The 23831-nt window shown below is 44.0% G+C and overlaps 1 protein-coding gene across 1 annotated transcript in view; it reads right to left on the bottom strand.

Annotated features, from left to right (window-relative positions):
- Positions 1-988: 988 nt before the first annotated feature.
- LOC140736221 (neurensin-1-like) overlaps positions 989-23831 on the bottom strand; it is a 28484-nt gene continuing 5641 nt past the window's right edge. The window contains exons 2-3 of the mRNA XM_073062129.1: positions 12928-13124; positions 989-3259 (exon numbers count right to left, since the gene is read on the bottom strand). Of these exons, the coding sequence (XP_072918230.1) occupies positions 2864-3259; positions 12928-13116 (585 nt within the window). The 5' untranslated portion in view covers positions 13117-13124 and the 3' untranslated portion in view covers positions 989-2863. The remainder of the gene's footprint in view (positions 3260-12927; positions 13125-23831) is intronic.

The following is a 23831-nucleotide window of genomic DNA, read 5'->3' on the forward strand; positions in this document are numbered from 1 at the left end:
CTTTGGCCCATCCAGTCCGTGCCAAACCGTTATTCTGCCTAGTCCCATTGAGCTGGACCATAGCCCTCCTTACTCCACTCATCCACGTACCTATCCAAAAACTTCTATAGTTGTACCGTGGAGAGCATTCTGACAGGCTGCATCACTGTCTGGTATGGAGGGGCTACTGCACAGAACCAAAAGAAGCTGTAGAAGGTTGTAAATCTAGTCAGCTCCATCTTGGGCACTAGCCTACAAAGTACCCAGGACATCTTCAGGGAGCGGTGTCTCAAGAAGGCAGTGTCCATTATTAAGGACCTCCATCACCCAGGGCATGTCCTTTTCTCACTGTTACCATCAGGTAGGAGATACAGAAGCCTGAAGGCACACACTCAGCAATTCAGGAACAGCTTCTTTCTCTCTGCCATCCGATTCCTAAATGGACATTGAAGCTTTGGACACTACCTCATTTTTTTAATACACAGTATTTCTGTTCTTTGCACATTTTTAAAAAACCTATTCAATATACGTAATTGATTTACTTGTTTATTTATTATTTTATTTTTATTATTTTCTTTCTCTCTCTGCTAGATTATGTACTGCATTGAACTGCTGCTGCTAAGTTAACAAATTTCACGTCACATGCCGGTGAAAATAAACCTGGTTCTGATTCACACCCACCACTTCCACTGGCAGTTCATTCAACACTCGCACCACCCTTTGAATGAAGAAGTTAGTGCTCAGGTGCCTCTTAAACATTTAACCTTTCACCCTTTACCCATGACCTTTAGTTCTAGTCTAACCCAGCCTCACGGGGAAAAGCCTGCTTGCATTAACTCTATTGATACCCCCCCCCCCCCCCCATCAACCCCTGTTTGAATAACAGCAATCTGAAGGGGAGAGGAACTGGAATGGCAGGCAAATCAAAGTTTTTCACTGCACCTCAGTATAAGTGCCACGCGAGTGGAAAGAGAATCAGTAAATGCTCACACTCTGTGCCTGCAGTGGGTAGTGATGTGGTTCTTTATTTACATATTTTCTTTCCTTGTATCTCATGAGGTGGTGACAAAACAGTTTTGGGATGAAGGTGGAGTCCATCGCGATCAGAACACTACACCTTAGGAGGACATAACCACAGCCCTTGTGGAACAGGTCATGCGATACACTGTAGTCTTGTTATTTGGCTTGTAGTGAACGGGGCTGGGCGAATGGACTCGGGTATCTGAGTTCAAATCCCAGCACAGCAGATGAAAATTGAAATTCTATTTATAAAGTAGATCTGGAATTTAAAAGGCTACTGTGGAAACTTCAGGTTATTGTTAAATTGTTTTTATAGACTGGATGTGGAGAGGGTGTTTCCATCAGAAACTGTGTCCATAGAACAAAAAGGCAGATTCCAGACATTTGGCCCATCAAATCTGTTCCACCAGTTGAACATGGCTGACTTATTTTCTGTCTCAACCCCGTTCTCCTGCTGTTCCCTGTCACTTAGTGATTAACACTTCTTCGACTGTTTTAAGAGTTAAAGGTTTCGCTTCACACTACTTACTAAAGGTGTTGTTTACGTTAATGAAAATTGATTTATGAACTAATTTCCAAGGGCACAGCCTCAGAATAAATGGACCCCCCCCCCAACTTTAGAACAGAGATGAGGAAAAATTTCTTAAGACAGAGGGTGATGAATTTGTTGCCACAGATGGCTGAGAAGGCCAAGTTATTGGGTGTGCTTAAGGCAGAGACTGATAGGTTCTTGATTGGTAAAAGAGTTAAGGGTGGCGGGAGAACAGAGTTGAAACAAAAACAGCCAGGGTGAAGCAGAGTTGATGGGCTGAATAGCCTCATACTGCTCCTATATCTCATGGTCTAAAATTTTGGTTTCATTGAGGCCTTTGGGAGAAGGCATTGGCTCCAAAATGGATATGCAGGAGACAGTTCAATGGTAATCAAGGAAGGGTAAGAAATTCCGGCCTTCCCTGTGATATCCATGTCCTGTGAATAACTTACAATGTTTACACTAACGACAGCTCCAAGAGACAGCATGCAGATGAAAGGTGGTAACCCCACACAGTTGTCTGCTGGAGACAGAAATGAATCTCCAGATGCATCTGGGTGTCTATGCAGTGGTCTGTGTGGAACTTGCATGTTCTCCCTTAGTCCGTGTGGGTTTCCTCAAGGTGCTCTGGTCTCCTCCCACATTTCAAAGACATCATGTTGGTAGGTTATTAGATTAATTGGTCAGGCTCCCCCTGTGGCAGCGGTTCCCGACGTGGGGTGAACGGACCCCTTGGTTAATTTGAAGGGGTCCATGCATAAGAAAGGTTGGGAACCCTGCCCTAGTGTATGGCTGATGGGCAGAGTCTGGGGTGGTATTGATTGTAATGAGGGACGAATAGATTTAAGGGAAAATTAGTAGCAGAATGGGATTATCCTAGAGCCAGTACAGAATCAATGGGCCGAAATACCTTTCCTCCTTGTAAGGAAAGACGGGGAAAAGAACTGACTCCCATGATAGTCCAGGTGACTGAAGGCTTAGTCAGAGAGGTAGGGTTTTAGGGGCACATTAAAGGAGGTAGAGAGTAGGACAGAAATCGCAGGACTTGGGTCTTTGTCCGGTGTAAGCAAGGGAAGCAATGGTGGGGTGAAAGAGGTCAAAGGGCACAAAAAGGCAGAAGAAGTCTAACACTGCCACAGCAGACTTGATAATGTTGGGCACTGCATTGGAGTATCTCTGGGTCTATGAAAAGCAGGGTGGAGGGAAAAACACTGGGGTCCAACGTTTATAAAGAAGCCCTGCTTGAAGTCACTGTGTGGAAATGTGGTCATTTGGTGAGGGCCTCAGCTATTACAGGGATGACCAGTTACAGAAGGGCTTGGATGTGCCCCCTCATGTTCCTGTCTTGGGCTGCACACTTTGTACCCGAGTAAAGCCAACGGGGATATGGGCGCTCCCCGGCGACCCAGTCTTTACAACCGCTTTGTGTTGTCTGTGCTGTGGTCCTTCCTTCAGGATGGGGGAAAACTGTCTCTCCTCATCTCTGGGGACGTGCCTGGAGATGGTCAGGACCAGGACGCACGCCGCTATCGCCGTGCCACCCACGCTGAAGAGAATGGCGCCGACCAGCTTGCTGATCTCGAGGGCCTCATTGTACTCGACAGCCCGCTTGTCTACCACGAGGAAGTCATCTTCTCCAATGCCTTCGATCTTCGGGGGTACCAGGTATCCAGTGGTGACGGTTGCCATGCCGACGAGGAAGAGGATGGTCCCTGCTGACAGGCCTACCTGCAACACAACAAGCGGAACAATGTTGATCTACCTCCTGATTCTGGTTTTGCCCATCCGAGGAATGGAGCAATTTCACTAGCTTCTCGGCCTATGGGAGAGCATTCCTAATTGCCAGGACATCAGGGATTCACCCCCTCCCACTCTGCCACCCTCAATAGTCAGGTCACAGCTAAGAAAGCTCACCAACACCCATACTTCCTCAGGAGGCTAAAGAAATTCAGCATGCCCCTGTAGGCCCTACCAATTTTTATCCATGCACCACTGGAAGCATTCTGGCTGGCTCGGTATGGCAACTACTTACACGTGATCGCAAGAAACTACGGAGGGTTGTGTACACATCACAGGAAGCAGCCTCCTCTCTATGGAATCTAGCTCCCAGCATTATCAAAGACGCACCACCACTCCAGACTTCCTCTCTTCCCCACGCTCCCTTCGGGCAGAAGATACAAAACCCTGAAAGCACGTACCACCAGGCTCAAGGAGAGCTTCTACCTCGCTGATATCACACTCTTGATGGATTCTGGGCCTCACAATCTACCTCGTTAGGATCTCGCATCTTATTCTTTACCTGTACTGCACCTTCTCTGTAAGTTTTACACTTTATTCTGCATTGTTATTGTTTTACCCCGTTCTATCTATTATTTTTATATTTTTTATTTGTTATCTATTTAATTATCTGTCTATCTATCTAATTAATTAATTAAGTTATTCTACCTTGTTCTAGCTCAATGCACTGTGTAATGATTTGATCTGTGGGAACGGTACCCAAGACAAGCTTTTCGCCATATCTTGGTACACGTGACAATTAGAATCAAAAACCAAATTCAGATAAAACAAAACCAAAGCAACATGCACAAGAGTTTGGAAGAACTCAGTAGGTCAGGCAGCAACTATGGAGATGAATAAACCATCGACATTTCAGGCTGAGACCCTTCTTCAGGTCTGGAAAGGAAGGGGGAAGATGCCAGAATAAAAAGGTGGGGGAGGAGAAGGAGGTTAGCTGGAAGGTGATAGGTGAAGGCAGGTGGGTGGGAAAGGTCAAGGGCTGGAGAGGAAGGAATCTGATAAGAGAGGAGAAGGGAAGGAGGAGGGGACCCGGGGGAGGTGATAGGCAGGTGAGAAGAGGTAAGAGGCTAGAGTGGGGCGTAGAATAAGAAGGGATGGTGAGGGAAACATTTTTTAACTGGAAGGAGAAATTGATGTTCATGCCATCAGGTTGGAGGCTACCGGGATAGAAGATAAGGTGTTGTTCCTCCACCTCCAATCTTGGGATAAGAGGAGGCCAGGGACCGACATGTCAGAATGGGAATGGGATTGGGAATTATAATGTTATTTTTGTAATTTATTTTTTATTGAAGTTCATCATCAAACAAACATTTCCATAATCTGTATTTCTGATACTATACATATATATTTCATATAGTTATACTTGCCACAAATCTCCACTGGGAAGTACTGATTTTGACTGTTGGATCGGAGGCGCGCGATGAAGCGGTCCCCCAATTTATGATGTACAAACAGACCCACAAGGGCTTAATAACAAACTTCTCAGTTATGTTTGCAAATTCCTCTGTGGTCATTTGCCTCCCTCCTCCCATCTCCTACCCCTCCTCTCCGGAATGCAGAACTCAGAGATACCTGCCTCTCTGTGAGCCTGACCCTTTGCTTGCCCTAGAAATCACTCCAACTACGCAAGTCATTGTTAGGGCTGTCAAACCTCAATGGACAGAATTCATTCCCAAACCTCTTCACTTTGCTTCACTATACCCAGCTCCTTCACAGAGTGTAATACCTCCTGTTACAGCATCTCTTCTTGTGGATCGGAACATCATAAGACAGTTATGTGATTGATTATGCTCCTGCAGATCATCTTGACGCACAGACTGTTTGATCTGCTTCCGTCTGGTAGGCGCTTCAGATCCCTCCAGACTAAGACTAATAGGCACTGGAGAAGTTTTTTCCCTACTGCGGTCACTTTGCTGAACAGTTAACTGCCGGTTAACTGTCGGCTAACTATTACTTGGATTGCACTACCTGTATGTATAATCTATATTTTCATTTATATTTATCATTATTATTGTTGTGAGCAGAGAGACAACATCTGCCGGAAGTAAATTCCTTGTATGTGCATAAGTACTTGGCGATTATAGTCTGATTCTGATTCTGATATTGTTACGCTCAAGGCATTCAAAAGATGCAATGTTTGTACGTGTGGATGACTCAAGTCAGCCTTTTTTTTAGTGGGAGCTGTGCTGATATTTGATTCAGCAAGAGTCGAATCTATCCACTGAGATGAGTCATCAGAAAGCATTGTGCGTCTGCACCGGGGGCCGTTTCTAAATGCACTTTCCCCTGTGGAAGACTGGCACTTATAGATCTGCTGCTGCTAAGACTGTCCTTGAACAGGTTACAGTTTGATTCACATTTTCAAAGGTTTATAGAGTTCTCTTGCCCGCAAGAAGCCAACTCCCCCTCCCACCCCCAGCAACTCTCTCAATAGAAAGGAACTGCTCCATGTGGGATAATATCAAAGTTTGAATTTCAAAATAAAGTTGTTATCAGACTACCAGTACCACCCTGAGATTCCTTTCCTTGCAGGCATTTGTACTGTAACAAAGAACTACAATAATCGATGGAAATCTACAAGCAACCAATGGGCGTAAGAAGGTAAAATGCAGAGATACAAAATAAACAAATAACACCGGGAGCATGAGTTGTCGAGCCATTGAAAGTTGATTTAGGTGATGGGACGGCTCGGTAGCGTAGCGGCTACAGTACAGGCGACACGGGTTCAATTCCTGCTGTTGCCTGGGAGGAGTTTCTACATTCTCCCTGTGAACACGTGTGTTTCCTCCCGGTTGCTCTAGGTTTTCTCCTGCAGGCCAAAAAACGTAATGGCACGTTAATTGGTCGTTGTAAATTGTCCCGTGCTTGGGTTAGGGTTAAATTGGGGTTGCTGGGTGGCGTGACCTTTACGGGCTGGAACGGCCCATTCCACGCTGTACCTCAATCAATCAATAAATACAAATCAGTTCAGTGTGTATCTCATTAAATGATTGAATTTATGGGAATTTCATCTCATAAAAGAATTAACACCCGACTGCACTTAAATACAAGAGATTTTGCAGCTACTGGGAACCCAGAGTAACAGACAGAAAATGCTGCAGGGATTCGGCAAATCAGGCAGCATCTACGGAGGGGAATAAACAGTTGCTGGAGGAACTCACCAATCAGGCAGAATTTACAGAGGAGAATAAACTGTTGAAGTTTTGGGCTGAGAATCTTGAGCCAAGGACAGAATGAGACAATACTCATGTTGGATAAGCAACACCTCCTAATCTGTCTGGGTAGCCTCCAACCTGATGGCATAAGCGTCAATTTCTCCAAATTCCGTTAATTTCTCCTCCCCCCCCCCTTCTCTCTTTCTCCATTCCTCATTATGGTCTCCCTCTCTCACCTTCTACTCTCCTCGCCTACCCATCGCCTCCCTCTTCCATCCCTTCTTTCCATGGGCCATTATCCCCTCCTAACAGATTCCTTCTTTGTCTCTTTCACCTATCATCTCCCCGATTCTTACCTCATCCCCCCCCCCCCCCCACACCCACTCCCACTTTCCCCATCACCTGCCAGCTTGCACTCCTTCCTTTGCCAATCTTCCTGTTCTGGCTTCTTACCACCCCCCCCCCCCACTTCCTTCCCAGGTCTGATGAAAGGTCTCAGCCTGAAACGTCAACTACATGTTCTCCTCCACAGATGCTGCCTGACCTGCTGAGTTCCTCCAGCATTTTGTGTGCGTGTTGCTTTGGATAGGAAAGTTTAAGAAGGGATTACGGGCCAGATGCAGGAAAATTGGGACCAGCACCTTGATCAGTATGGAAAAGATGGGCTGAAGGGCCCAGCTTAATGAAAAGCTGACTAGAATGGGAAGGAATTTCCAACCTCCGCTTATTGAAACAATCACCCATGGCTATGCAATAATAACAGAACAGAAGAGATATACACTTCGTGGCCACTTTATTAAGAACCTCCTGTGCCTAAATAGAGTGGCCATGGAGTGTACATTACTGCTCTTCTGCTGCTGTAGCCCATCCACTTCAACGTTTGACATGTGTTTTTGGACCGAGGCAAGAAAATGGGGAGGGGGGTGCTATATAAATGAGAGAGAAATGCAACTGTGCACTGAGGATATCACCTTGACTGGTGATGGAACATCTGCAAGCCCAGCAAACACCGCAGCATCAATCTACCTCAATATGTTTATGTATGGAGTGATTCATCGGGATGGCATGCAAACAAAAGTTTTTCATTGTATTTTGACACATCCGTGACAATAATAATACAGAGAATTACACTTGTTCCTTGAAACTGTCTGTTGGAACAAACTGAGACACTGCAGACTGCAGATGCTGTTATCTGGAGTCAAAAATGAACTTGTGGGGAACGCAGTGGATGTACAGATGAAGGGTCCCGACCCTAAACATTGACTCTCCATTTCCCTCCACAGATCTGCCTGACCTGCTGAGTTCCTCCAGTATCCTGTATTTGAACAAGCTCTTAGTTGCCTGTCCAAAATCTCACCGAATGTTAAATTTTGCCAAGTGCTTTGGGGACATTTCATGTTGGTGGAGGTGTTGTTCACAGGAATAGATTTGTGGTGGCAATAAAACAGTAGGATTTAGGAGTAGAATTAAGCCCTCTGACCCATCAAGTCTCTTCCACCATTTGATTATCATTGATTTATTTTCCCCCTCAATCCCATTCTCTTGCCTGCTCCCCATATTCTTTGACACCCTTACTAAATCAAGAACCCATCAAACTCTACTTTCCTGAAGACTCGTACGGCCAGATTTGGGAACAGCTTCTTTCCAACTGTGATAAGACTGATGAACGGATCCTGACCCGGATCTGGGCCGTACCTTCCAAATATCTGGACCTGACTTGCACTACCTTACTTTCCCTTTTCTATTTTCTAATTATGATTTATAATTTAAATTTTTATTATATTTACTTTGATTTGTACTTCAGGGAGTGCAAAGTGCAGAATCAAATATCACTGTAAAATAAAAACACAAAATGCTGGCAGAACTCAGCAGGCCAGACAGCATCTATGGGAGGAGGTAGTGACGACGTTTCGGGCCGAAACCCTTCATCAGGAGTCAAATATCACTGTGATGATTGTATGCTCTAGTGTCAATTGTTTGGTGACAATAAAGTAAATATACCCAATAATTCACCACCCTCTTGTTGTGTATTTAATATTTCAGTAACATTTGAGTAATTGTGTGTGTGTGTATGTATATGTATATATATATATATATAGTTTGATTAAATATTCTTGTTTGAGTAATTAATTAGTTTATACATATAAATACATCTATTGCATACGTCATCACACTACCACGTGATACGTGTGCGTTTTGCTTAAAGTAAACTTAGAGTTACACTTGAATTTCAGACTCCCTGTGTTTTCTTTGAATTGATTTAATGTTTTGATGTTACAAAACATAACATTGCTGACGAGGTATTTTAAAAACGAACCTGACACGGCTACTGATCAGTTAAAACGGAGTGAGAAGTTCAAAGTGAAATAAAAGGCAGCGGGAGCATTGGTAAGTGAAAAAGGCAGCCCAGCACATGGAGAGACTGTTGATAAAGATAAGGGCAGCCTGCACAAGCTCTTCAGAAGGGAGGGCACGATTGAGATTTTTATAAGGCAGTAAACGTAAGAATTCAGAGTGCATGAGCTGTGAGTACCAGGTGAAAATAATCGTTAAAAAAATGAAATGGCTGGGTACATTGGAAAGATTGATGAGTTTGATGACACATCGGGTAATTGGCTCATGTATGCTAAGCTACTGGAACAGTATTTTGAAGCAAATGAAATAGCCATAGAAGTGAGTGCTGGTTTTGTTAAGTGCATCAGGTTTAAAGGCTTACAGTTTGCTTCGAAGTCTGACTGCTCCAACCAAACCATCAGAAATGAGCTTTCATGGTCTTGTAAAAGTGATGCAGGAAGACTGAGAACCAGAGCCATTGTTGATTGCAGAACACTTTAGGTTTCATAAGCAGAATCAAAAAGAAGGCAGTCCATTTCAGCATACGTGGCTGAATTGAAGTATAATGGTCTTAATGATACACTGAGAGATTGTTTAGTCTGTGGAATCTTAAAAGAAAGCATTCAAAAACAGCTCCTAGTTGAAACACAGCTTACATTCAAAAGAGTAATCAAAATTGCGGTTTCGATGGAAACAGCGGACAGAAACAGAGTTGAGTTGCAGTTAGGAATGAAAGTCAGTGTGAACAAAATTGCATCATCTAAACAGAAACCAGCCTAGCTGAACAAATTGTGTCACCATTGTGGCCGGGGCTCACATACCCCAAACAAATGCAGATTTAAAGGTGAAACTTGTAGGAAATGCAAGAAGGTAGGGCACATAGAGACAAAAACAAACGGTCTGCACAGGGAAGCAAAAATGATAACAGTACAAGTTGGAGCTTCAGAAAGAGCACTTACCTGCACGCTGTTGATGAAAAATCTGATAAGGATGAGGGTGACACAGGACTGTGTGGCTTTGAGATTTAGAGTGTGAAAACTAACAATGGACAAGTAATATGGCTTACACCAGAAGTGAACAGCAGATTTATTAAAATGGAATTGGACACTGGTTCAGCTGTTCAATCTGTCCATAAAAAGAATTTGAATGGCATTTCACAGATAGTAAACTGAAGCCTTTAGATATCCAACTAAGAACTTATAGTTGAGAAAGATGACTCCTGTGGGAATGACATCTGTAACTGTGAAATACAACAACCAACAAGCCACATTGGGCTTGTATGTGATAAAAATGGAAGGACCATCATTGTGAAGGTGTGATTGGCTGAGACAACCATAGCTTGACTGGATGTCCATCCACTATTTGCATGTCACACCCCCTACAATAAGGTCACCTGAAAATTAATTAAGGAAGCTACTGGATGTTGCCGTACCTGTCTCCATACTGAACACTATGAACCATTGCCCAACAGAAGACAAACAGGTGTTGGTGCCAATGGGTTGGAAAGCATATTGGACCCAAGGAAGGACTGGGCTGCACAGAGGAATTGTGAAAGTGACGACAGCAGTGGTCCGACTACAACAGTTTTTGTAGGTAACACATCTGAGAAAGCTTCTGATATGTTAATCAGGCAGTTACTTGCAAAATATGGCTATGTTTTAAGCTGGAAGAAAGTTCAAGGAGCTTCAGGAAAGTTGCAAGCATTTGGCTTTTGTTAGTATAATGAACCAGAATCTGTTCTGTGTGCACTAAAGTTATTGCATGAACTTCAAGTGGTAGAGAAAAAGCTGCTTGTAAAAGCAGATGCAAAGACCAAAGCCCAGCTGGATGAATGGAAGGTCAAAAAGAAAGGAGTCAATAGAGACATGAAAACTGAGGATTCATCAGAGGATGTTGTGGATGAGGAAACCAAGAGGAGAAATCAGATTGTAAAGGGAACAATAGAAGGATTAATAAGCAAATACTCCAGTGCACTACTAAATGTACCTTCCCAAGATCAAGATGCACACACTAGAAGAAGAGATAAAGAAGGAACGTGAGAGAGAAAAAGAAAGGGATCAAAGTAGATCCAGAGAGAAAAGGAGAAGAAAGGTGTCCAGAGCTGTCAGAACCATTTCCTGCCATCTCTGAGTCAACTCCTACAACCACCACAGAGGAAGCATCAGAACCTGGGATCATTTTCCCAGCCACGTCTCACCTGCCAAGCAGAGTGATCCCCCTCCTCAAGAAGGCCTTTATCCCACAAGAGAAAGAAAGCCTCCAAAGCAATGAAATCATTCAGCCTAAATGGGACAATTTAACATTTATGCTGATGTGGATGGCTGTATATAGTAGCTGCACTATATAATATACTGTATATATAGTTGAGATGCATTGTATATTGAGTTGGAGTTTATAGCTAAGAAGGGAGGACTGTTATGTATTTAATATTTCAATAACATTTCAGTAATCTTGTAGATATTGTTCAATTAAGTATTCTTGTTCCTTTAAATAATTACTGGTTATACATAAAAATACATTAATAGCATACGCCATCACGCGAGGGTACTTTAAGCGAGACACCGCACTATCATGCTACCATGTGACACTTGCATTTCAGACTCCCCGTGCTTTCTTTGAATTAACTTAATGTTTTGAAGTTACAAAATATAACACCTCTGGCTAAAGAAATTCCTCCTCAATTCTATCCTATTCTGAGGCTTTGCCCTTTGGCCCTGGACTCCCCCACTATTGGAAATACCCTCTCCACGTTCAACATTATCTAGGCCTTTCAATATTGGGTAAGTTTCAATGAGATTATCCCCTCATTCTAAACTTCAGTGAATACAGCTCTGAACCATCCAAAGCTCCTCACGTGTTAACCCTTTCATTGGCATGTCAGCTTCTGGAAACCTCCTCTGTACCTTCTCCAATACCAGTACATCCTGTCTTAGATATGGAGCCCAGAACTGCTCACAATAGTTCGTGTTGTCTGACCAGTGCCTTGTAAAGCTTCTGCATTACATCCCTGCTTTTATATTCTGGTCCTCCTGAAATGAATGCTAGCATCGCATTTGCCCTTGTCTCTACCAACCCAAACTGGAAGTTAATTCTGCACGAGTACTCCCACATCCCTTTTCACCTGCATGGTGAATTAGCTTCAGAAACCGAGCCGCAAAGCCATCAATTCCATCATTCAAATCACTGACATATGATGTAGAAGGAAGCGGTACCAACACCAGCCCCTGTGGAACACCACCAGTCACCGGCAGCAAACCAGAAAAGGCTCTTTATTCCCTTTATTCCCACTCTTTGCCTCCTGCCAGGATGTCAATCTTCTATCTATGCTAGTATCTTACCCTATAACACCATGGGCTCTTACTGCATCTTATTCAGAAGCCTGTCAAAGCCCTTCTGAAAATCCAAGTGAACAACATCCACTGACTCTCCTTTGTCTAACTATCTGGCCTGTTAGTTCCTCAAATAATTCCAACAGATTTGTCAAGCGAGGTTTCCCCTTAAGGAAACCATGCTGACCTTGGTCTATTTTATCATGTGCCTCCAAGTACCCCAAAACCTCATGTTTAACTTTTTTACTGTGCCCATGGTCTATCTTTTTTAAAATTAATTATGGTATTGTTTGCACTGTTGTAACTATATGTTAGCTATAACTATATGTAACTATGTGGTTTTGTGTAGGTCTTGTAGCTTTATTTTTTGGTTTGTTGGGTGGTAGAGTTGGTCTTCTGACTTGGTGTGTCTGGGTAGTCTTGTTTTGTCTGGTGGATTTGGAGCTCCTTTCTGGGGAACACGCTGATGGAAGCGCGATATTAATATGCAGCTGCCTCTCCGGACTCTGGATTTGGGGATTGCCAAACGTTATGTCAATTTTCTGGTGTAGTCTGTTTTGTCGTGTGCTTTTGTGATATCATTCTGGAGGAATGCTGTTTCATTTTTTAACTGCATTGCAGTTGTGGTTTCTAAATGACAATAAACTGAAATTCAATTCATTTCAATTAATAATGGACTCCAATATGTACCAACTACTGAACTCAGTAAAGCCCTCCTTTCTTCCTATTCTTGGCCTCCTGCCAGTTGCCCAGTCTTCTGTCGTTGTTCCAGAATGCTTACCTTCCAGAGGGCAGAGCGCCAGTTACTGTGCGAGCGCTCTGCCCCTGACCCCACGGGGTCTTCATCCTCCAGAACCGACCCAGTGCAGTCCTCGTAGAACAGGTGGAGGTAGGAACGGACCCCGTACCTCTGCTCGTCTGCCGGGCCAGCCCGTGTGTGGGATGTGCAGAAGTCTGCACAGCCTGCCATGGAAATCTCTGGAAAACAGACATGGGACAATCTCTTTGGTCCACGGAAAGCAGGGAAGAGGACAGAAAACCAAATAGCTACCCAGCTAATCCTGCCCACAGCTTATGTACTGACTCTATTTAACACAGGGAGAGACTCTGGAGATGCGCCACCAGGCCTAAAGACACCTTGCACTCCTCTGGTATAAAACTGTTGAACAGACATCTTGTACAATAACATGGACTCTCGACATCATGATCAACCTCGTTATGGCCTTCTGACTTAACGTTTCTCTGTACCTGTTACACTTCATTCTGCATTGCTGTTGTTTTATCCTGTTCTACCTCAATACACTGTGTAACGATTTGATCTGTATGAACAGTACGCGAGACAAGCTTCTCACTGCCTCTCAGTACAAACCAATTCCAATTCTTCCCTCATCAGTACTGCATGGGTTTCCTCCAGGTGCTCTGGTTTTCTCCCACAGTCCGAAGACGTACCAGTTGGTCAGTTAATTGATTATTGTAAATTGTCCTTGATGAGGCTAGGATTAAATTAGGCCTGTTCCATGCTGTACCTCCAAATGAATAGGATAGATAGATAGATAAATAAATAGATAGATGGATAGATTGATAGATTGAAAGATGGATACTTGGAAATACTCATCCTACCCAGTTACCTGTAGTACAGAGCCGCCACCACACACACACACACACACACACACACACACACACACACACACACACACACACACACACACACACACACACACACACACACACACACACACACACACACACACACACACACACACACACACACACACACACACACACACACACTTAAATATTGCTATTCAGACACACATAGCTGTCCAGGTGTATGATACTGCCTCTCGCTCTAAGTTGACCTTGGGCCCACAGCTTCCAGCTATGTGTGCAAGAAGGTTACACTCCCCCTCATTTCTCATGTTCATTCTGTGTCTATGGTCTCCCCGATATTGTCAACTCAACTGCTGGGCACGTTTCGATTCTCTCAGCCATATGCACCTTTTCATAATTTGAAACTCTTTTATTCTGTTGAGCTATGTCTTTCACCATATTGTACTTCCCCGTACCGGGTAAGCTGAGTTTCAGAGCCAGTCCACCTAAAACACTGGATCAATTTCAGCGCTGTGCTGATTTGGAAAGGTTGGGTACGGGTCAGAACGTGGCTTGAGTTCAGGCCCAAAGTGTATCGATGTGGGGTGGGGTTGGGGGGGAACCGGGTCCTAGAGCGGGAGATGACCCGGTGTTTGGACCTCAGCGCAGAGGCCGAGGCTACGTCCTGCTCAGGCTTTGTGTCTGCGAGCTTTGCAATGATTTGCCCCCGCCGTGTGATGAACTGAGGCCCAGGCTGCTCTGGGCTTCGGGTCTATGGACTCACTTTCGTTCTGAATGTTGAGGCTTGCCTTTATTGTTTGCACAATTTGTGTTGTTTTTTTCTCTCTGCACATTCAGTGTTGGCTTTTTTAAAATTGGGTTCTTTCAGGTTTCTTGTTTTGTGGCTGCCTGTAAGCAGACAAATCCCAAGGTTGTATAATTTATACATTCTTTGAGCGCCCTCTTCTTTGTGGTGGCGTGTTGGGGAGGCAGCATTAAGAAGAGGGATTCCTCACGTCTTAATAAGCTGGTAAGGAAGGCGGGCTCTGTCGTGGGCAAAGTGCTGGAGAGTTTAACATCGGTAGCTGAGCGAAGGGCGCTGAGTAGGCTACGGTCAATTATGGAAAACTCTGAACATCCTCTACATAGCACCATCCAGAGACAGAGAAGCAGTTTCAGCGACAGGTTACTATCGATGCAATGCTCCTCAGACAGGATGAAGAGGTCAATACTCCCCAATGCCATTAGGCTTTACAATTCAACTGCCAGGACTTAAGAACTTTTTAAAAGCTATTATTAATGCTTTTTGAGATAGTGATTTAGATGCATATCATATTTTTTACTGAGTTAAGTATTGTATGTAATTAGTTTTGCTACAACAAGTGTATGGGACATTGGAAAAAAAGTTGAATTTCCCCATGGGGATGAATAAAGTATCTATCTATCTATCTATCTAAATATACTTTGAACTTTGGCACTTTTAGCCTCAGTGAACTTCCTCCATAACATCTGAGGAAGCATGTGTTGACCCTGGACAGAGTCCAGAGGAAGTTCATAAGAAAGATTCTGGGAATGAGAGGATAACATATGACTAGTGTCTGATGCCTCTGGGCTTGTACCTGATGGATAACGGGAGGAATCGCATTGAAACTGACTAGACAGACACAAGGTCTTGGACAGTGTGGATGTTACCATCAGTAGGAGAGTCGAAAATCTGAGGGCACTGTCTCAGAAAAAAGGGACATTCCTTTAAAGTTACAGTCATATAACACCACCAGCACAGAAATAGGCCCTTCAGCCCATCTAGTCCATGCTAAACTATTAATCTGCCTAGACCCGTTGACTTACACTTGGACCATAGCCCTTCATACCCTGCAGAGAGTGGTGCGGACAGCCCAGCGCATCTGTAGTTGTGAACTTCCCATGACTCAGGACGTTTACAAGGTCAGGTGTGTAAAAAGGGCCCGTAGGATCACTGGAGACCTAGACTTAAATCATCCCAACCACAATCTATTCCAGCTGCTACCATCCGGGAAATGGTACCGCAGCATAAAAGCCAGGACCAACAGGCTCCGGGACAGCTTCTCCCACCAGGCCATCAGACTGATTAACTCATGCTGATTTGACTGTACTCTATATTACATTGACTGTTCTATTTATTATAAATTACTATGATTGCACATTGCACATTTAGATGGAGATGTAATATAAAGATTTTTACTCCTCATGTACGTGAAGGACGTAAGAAATAAAGTCAATTCAATTCAATCCCATCCATTTACCTATCCAAATTTCTCTTAAATGTTGAAATGGCATCCTAATAACCATTTCCGCTGGCAGCTCTCTCCACTTCTCAGCACCCTCTGAGTGAAGAGGGTCCCTCCCATGTTCCCCTTACACAGTTCAGCTTTCACCCTTAACCTATGATCTCTAGTTCCAGCCTCACCCAAACTCAGTGGGAAAAGCATGCTTGCAATTATCCTGTCTATGTTCTTGTCTCTGCTGGTGGTGTGGTGGTATTCACACCTGGACTTCAGAACAAGAGGTCCCAGGTTCAAATCCAGCCGGCTCCATTGGCTTTCATGGAAGGTTGAGTGTTACAAATCGGCCTCGTAAAAGCAGACAAATGCTAAAGAAATGGCAAGGCTGTTGCCTGTGCCCAAGCAAGGTGCGGAGAGGAACTATACCTGTCGTTATTTAGTATACTTCTATCAAATCTCCACTCATTTTAAAACCAAGATGAGGAGACACTGCGTACATCCAACACAGCTCTCCTGGTTATTGAGGCATTTTCAATATATCGCACTGTACTGCTTCTGGAAAACAATGAATATCATGACAATGTCAGCGATAATAAACCTGATTCTGATAACGAGCATATTTTAAGTGGTTCCCATTGTGTATTTAATATTTCAGTAGTATTTGTGTAATATTGTAAATATATTGTTTGATTAAGCATTCTCTGTTCAGTTAAATAATTCGTTATGGGTTATATGTAACAATCAGTAAATTGCAAACATCGTGTCGCTACCATGTGATACGTGTGTGCCTCACTTAAAGCAAAAGTGAAACCAGGACAAGTTCTCCTGGGCTCTCATCTTTTTGCTTTCAATGAGATCTCAGTTTTGGAGTTACAGAACATAGCAGCTCCCTTGCATATGACAAAGGAGGGTTCACCCAAGGTTTGTTAGGACATTCCTCTCCTGCTAAAACATAACTGCACTCTCCTTTGTGATTTACAAGGGCACAAAGATGAAACAAGCATCTTCCATTCATGAGAATCGAGATGGCTAAGAGGTGATGTGATTGGGTGATTGATAATGATGGCAGGTGTTTGCTGAGGAGACCATTGTGAAGGTATCTTGTCGTCTTGGCTCCAATATAACCGTAGTCTTGAATCAGGTACACCTGCAGCCTTGATACCTCCAATACACTTGTAGTCTTGGATCCAATCAGAATCAGGTTTCATATCATCAGCTTGTGTTGTAAAATTTGTTTTCATGACAGCAGTACAATGCAATAAATACACAGTAAGCATACAATAATAAGCATAGGTATAAAAATAAATTAAGTAAGTAGTGCAATTTGTGGATTCTCTGTCCATTCAGAAATCTGATGATGGAGGGAAAGAAGCTAGCTGTTCCTGAAATGTTCAGGCCCCTGTGCTTCCTCCTAGATGATAGCAATGAGAAGAAGGCATGTCCTGTGTGATGGAGATCCTTAATGACAGATGCTGCACTTCTGAGGCATCACTTTTGAAGATGTCCTTGATGCCGGGAGGCTAGTGCAGATGATGGAGATGACTGTGTTTTCAACTTTCTGCATCTTTTTCCAATCCTGTGCAGTGGTCCCTCTGTACCAGACGGTGATGCAGCCAGTTAGAATGCTCTCCATGGTACATCTATAGAAATTTGCAAGTATCTTTGGTGACATACCAGTTCTCCGCAAATTTCTAATGAAATATAGCCCCTGTCATGCCTTTTTTGTAATTGCATCAATATGTTGGACCCAAGATAGATCGTCAGAGATGCTGGCAGCCAGGAACTTGAAACTGCTCACCTTTTCCACTTTTGATCTCTTGATGAGGACTTACCCTATGAGTCCATAATCAATTCCTTGGCCTTACTGATTTTGAGTGACTTCACTCAACCAGCTGATCTACCTTGCTCTTACACGCCTCCTCATCACCAACTGAAATTCTGCCAATAATAGTTGTGTCGTTGGCAAATTTATAGTTGGCGTTTGAGCTGTGCCTGGCCACATAGCCATAGGTGTGGAGAGAGTAGAGCAGTGGGCTAAACGTGCATCCTTGAGGTGCACCAGCATTGATTGTCAGCGAGGAGAGCAAGAAGGAGACGTTATTTCCAATCCACACGTTCTGTGGTTGCTCGGTGAGGAAATCAAGGACCTAATTGCAGAGGGAGGTACAGAGGCCCAAGTTTTGGAGATTTTTGATTAGACCTGATGGTATGACTGTATGAACTCTGAGCTGTGGTCAATAAACAGCAGCCTGATCAAGTGTTACTATTGTCCAGGTGATTCAAGGCCATGTGGAGAGTCAGTGAGATTACACCTGCTGTAGACCAATTGTGGTGATAGGGAAATTGCAATGGGTCCAGGTTCTTGTTTAGGCAACAGATGATTCTGGCTGTGGTTAACCTCTCAAGACACTTCATCACTGTGGATGTGACTGCCTTTGGGTGATAATTGCTGAGGCAGTTCACCCTGATCTTCTTAGGCACTGGTATGATTATCACCCTTTTGAAGCAGGTAGGAACCTTGGACTGCAGCAGTGAGAGACTGAAGATGTCCTTCAATACTCCTGCCAGTTGGTTGGCACAGGTTTTTTAGACCCCTACCAGGTATTCCATCAGGGCCTAACACCTTGTGACAGTTCGACCTCCTGAAAGATGTCCTGACATTGGCCTCTGAGACAGATATCACTGGGTCACCGAATGCTGCAGGGATTCACAACAGATACAGTTTTATTCTCCCTTTCAAAGTGTGCATAAAAGGTGTTGGGCTCATCGGGGAGTGAAGTATCACAACCATTCATGATGTTAGGTTTTGCTTTGTAGGAAGTAATGGCCAGCAAACTCCGCCAAAGTTGACGTGCTTCCGATTCGTTCTCTAGCCTCAATCAAAATTGTTCTTCTGCTTTGTAGATAACCTTCCATGGGTCGTACCTGGACTTCTTGTACAGTTCTGGCTCACCGGTCTATAATGCCACAGACCTAGCCCTCAGCAGACTATGAATCTCCTGGTTCATCCACAGCTTTTGGTTTGGGTATGTCCGGTATGTTCTCATAGGCACACACTCATCCACACAGGTTTTAATAAAGTCAGTGACAGTTGCGACGTATCCATTCAGACTCAAAGATGAACCCCTGAAAATTGTCCAGTCCACCAACGCAAAGCTGTCCTGTAAGCACTCCTCTGCCTCCCTTGACCATACCTTCTTGTCCTCACTGCTGGTGCTACGGTCTTCAATCTCTACCTCTACGCTGGGAGTAGAAGTAAAGTCAGGAGATCGGACTTAGCAAAGTGTGTGCATGGATTGGCATGGTAAGTATTCTTGATGGTGATATAACAGCGGTAACGTGTGTTGGCTGCTCTGGTTCCACAAGTGATATGCTGGTGGTAGTTGCTCAGAGACTTCTTCAAGCTATCTTGGTCGAAGTCCCCCACAGTGATGGGGAAGGCACCAGGGTATGCTGTTTTATTTCCGATGATTATGGAGCTTAGCTCTCCAGTGCCTGCCAGATGTTGGCCTGAGGTTGAACGTATACCATAATCAGGTTGATGGTAGAAAACTCCCTCGGCAGATAAAAAGGATGACATCTGACTGTTTGATGTTCCAGGTTTGGCGAGCAGGACTGAGACCGAACCGCAAGGTCTGTGCACAGCGATTAGATGATTATAACACACACTTGAACTCCCCTGCTTTTAAAAAGCTGAGCTGTCTTACCTTTGCGGTGAATAGTGAAGAAATTGAACTGCAGCACTGCATCCGAAATGGTGGGAGATAGCCATGTTTCCATGAAGCTAAGTACACAGCAGTCCCTGATGTCCCTCCGGTACAGTAATCTTACTCTGAGGTCTTCAGTTTTATTTTCCAGAGACTATACATTTACCAGCAGAGTAGTTGGGAGTTGGGGTGGGGGGGGGGGGGGTCTAAAGCCTTTGCATTTCAATCTTCCTTGCAACCCAGCATGCTTTCCTCACTTCCTCTTCCTTAAAAGGAAGCTGCACTCACAACCTGAATCTGTAGTCCGAGATCCTTCGATTTTGGGTATTTATAGATTTTTTAATCATCTTAAGATGATGTTGCTTACTGAAACACCCATAGTTGTGAACGTGGTTTTCGCTGTAGTAGTCCTGAACGGGAATATTTGATGATTCTTATCGGAACTGCCCACAATGAGTCGCCTCTTATCTGCACCATCTTAAACCCAATACACCTGTATTCTTGAGTCAGTTACACCTGAAATCTTGATACCTGCAGCACTGGCTCCAATATGTCTGAAGTGTTGGATCCACTACACCTGTAGACCTGGATCCAATTACCTATACACTTGGATCCCAAACACCTGTAGACTTAGATCCTGTAACCAGCCACGTTTCACCTCCATAGCCAACTCCAGTCCTAAGACCCCTTAAGATATCTGCACTTATTGAACCCTGGGCTCTTTTCATGCCTCCATCTCACCCTCCTTCCCTCCCCAATCTCTCTACCTCTTCCTCCACTTTCAATCACCTCAATTCTAAATCTGGCCTACTTCTCATTCATAGTATAGTCCTCATGCTGATCTGAATCTCCTTGGGACATTCGTCACTACGTTAAAGATGATGCAAATGCAATTTGTCATCAGAGAGATTCTTTGGATCAGCTTCGGATTCAGGGTTTGATATCAGTGAATTGATTAATCTCTGCATTATTAAAACTGACGTGGAATCCTGGGAGAAGGGTCAGGCAGCCAGGCCGTGTATTCAGCTAAGTGCGAATGTGCAACCGCTCTGACAGCGTGTCATTAATCCGGATAATGTGTAACGTATTCATTAGCGGCTCAGGGGCTCTCGCTGCTTTCAGTTGCTGCGCTCCTCTGCGTGTGTGTCTGCAGGAGCTGAATCACGGTACAAGTCACCTTGAATGGATTCCACCTCATTGTTAGCAGCTTTGCCGTCAGTGAGCTCTGAGGACTCCTGACTGCACCATCCCCCCTTCCCCTTTAACACACTGCTGAAAACACCTCCCATTTGATGATGATTTGTTTCTTCTGAAAGCGAATCTGTGAAATTTTGAACATACACCTGCTGTCTACAGAACAGAACAGAGGACATAGAACATTGCATCACAGTATAGGACCTTTGGCCTGTGATCTTGTGCTGGCCTTTTAAAGCTACTTGAAGATCAGTCTCACTCTGCTCTCCATTGTTCTATCATCTATGTGCCTATCAAAAAATCTCTGAATTAACTCTGCTCCTATGTCTATGGTCTGAAATGCCCTTAATGTATCTGCCTCTACCACACCACCCCTGGAAGGGCATTCCTTGCACTCACCATTCTCTGTGCAAAGAACATACCTCCGACATACATCCCTCCAATTGTCTTAAAATTGTGCCCTCTCATATTAACTTATTTCTGCCCAGGGAAGGAGTCTCTGGCTATGTAGTCAATCTATGCCTCTTATCGTCTTGTACACCTCCCTCAAGTCTCCTCTCATGGGTATTGGAGCCTTCACTGTGGGTGTACCTGATTCAGGACTACCAGTGCATTGGAGCAAGACTACAGGTGTACTGGAACCAAGACTATTGGTGTTAGAAATAGGTCTCTTTCCTGTGTTTGCTTGCCTGGGTGTTTTTGCCTGCTCTCTGCTGTTTAATTTCAATCTATTGATCACAGACTCATTCTGGCCTTTTGGCCCACTCAAGCACACAGTCACACTCATCTTGACATCATTTACTCCCACCCATTCTCCTCTGGATGACTTTGAGCCCCTTATCTAAGAAAGGATGTGCTGGCATTGGAGATGGTCCAGAAGAGGTTCACTAGAATGATCCGAGGAATGAAAGGGTTAATGCCTGAGGAGCGTTTGATGGCTCTGGCCTGCAATCAGCGGTTTCTGAGATACTCACACCACCCCATCTGGCACCAACAATCATCCCACGGGTCAAAGTCACTTAGAACACATTTCCTCCATGTTCTGATGTTTGGCCTGAACAAGAACTGAACCTCTGGACCATGTCTGAATGCCTTTATGCATTGTGTTGGCGCCAGTGCCGGTGTATCTCATAAAGTGGCCACTGAGTGTATCTGTATGGATAACCTTTGGTTTTCTCTAGGGCAGCTACCTTCTTTCGCTCTGCAAGACTGTACAGCTCCTCTAGTTTTAAATAATAACTTTCTTCTTATATTCACCTTCGAAGTGCATAACCTCACATTTTCTCACATTATATTCCTTTTTGTAACTACTTCCCCATTTACTTTTTCTAGATCCCCTCCTCAGATTCTGAATATCCTCGTCACAACCTATTTAAACCACCCATCCCTATATTGACAGAAGATCTGGTTACAATTCACTTAATTCCTCCATTTACATCATTAACTGTTGCAAAGAAGCAGATTTGCAGATTCGGTAGATGGAGCGGAAGACACCATCTATGGATAAGTATTTTAACTATTTATTAACAAAAGAAAGACAAACACTAAAACATTCAAGTTACACAGATACTTATCGAAGACACTCTATCTGCATCAGACTTCCAATCTGTCCATGGCACCCATCACGAGCCGGTCCATACTGAGCGGAGCCCCACAAGCCCTATATATATTATGACAGTACTTTGATGCTGGAAATTTCTTCAAATGGGCCAGTCGATAACTCACACAGTGGCAGTTGTTTTCAACTGGCAGATAGTGTTAAGCCTTCATACTATACTAATTAATCATAAATGATTGGGGTCTCAGTACAGATCCCTGTGGCGTTTTGAAGTTACTGTTTGCTGATACGAAATTATCCCTTTATTGTTGCTCCCTGTTTTCTGTTCGTCAGCCAATATCCAACCCTTGGCCGTATATTACTCCGATCCGGTATTTGCTTTTCTTGTGAAGGGCTATTTTATATGGGACTCTATGGCTTCTAGAAATCTAAATACAGTCCATTTACTTGTTCCCCTTGATGGAATATCATTTAGAAATCAAGGTAGGCTACATCGATTGGTGCTACTTTATTGAATGTCTTCTGGAAAACCAAATACATTACAACTATTGGCTTCCACTTGCTGAGTGTGTTCTGGAAATCCAAGTACACAACATCTGTTGGCTTCCCCTTATAGAGAGTCTTCAGGAAATCCGATACACTACATCTACTGGTTCCCTTTATCCACCAGCTTGTTACATCCTCGAAGAACTCCACTCAATTTCTCCTATAATTACACACACAAAATGCTGGTGGAACACAGCAGGCCAGGCAGCATCTATAGGGAGAAGCGCTGTCGACGTTTTGGGCCGAGACCCTTTGTTAGGACTAACCGAAAGGATCCTTTCCCTTCTGCAGCTCTGTATCACTTTTGCCAATCACCTTTCCAACTCTTAGCTTCATCCCACCCCCTCCGGTCTTCTCCTATCATTTCGCATTTCCCCCTCCCCCCACTACTTTCAAATCTCTTACTATCTTTCCTTTCGGTTAGTCCTGACGAAGGGTCTCGGCCCGAAACGTCGACAGCGCTTCTCCCTATAGATGCTGCCTGGCCTGCTGTGTTCCACCAGCATTTTGTGTGTGTTGTTGTTTGAATTTCCAGCATCTGCAGATTTCCTCGCGTTTTCTCCTATAATTAACTGCTTTACAAATGGATTCCAGCCTCTGCAGAGTACAGGCAGACTGAAGCAGTGTATCACCATCAGCTACTTCCTTTACAACTCCTGGATGCAGTTCACCCTCATTCCCCTTATTGGAGTCATCAATCAGCTCTTCAGCTTTGCTGATGTCGTAAGAGCACCACTCCACCAGACTGAGTTGGGCACATTAACAATGCTTTAAAGATGATTGATTGATTGATTGATTTATAATGTGGAACACGCCTTTCCAGCCTCGC

Source organism: Hemitrygon akajei, chromosome 11, assembly GCF_048418815.1.
Source record: "Hemitrygon akajei chromosome 11, sHemAka1.3, whole genome shotgun sequence".
Classification (NCBI taxonomy): Eukaryota; Metazoa; Chordata; class Chondrichthyes; order Myliobatiformes; family Dasyatidae; genus Hemitrygon; species Hemitrygon akajei.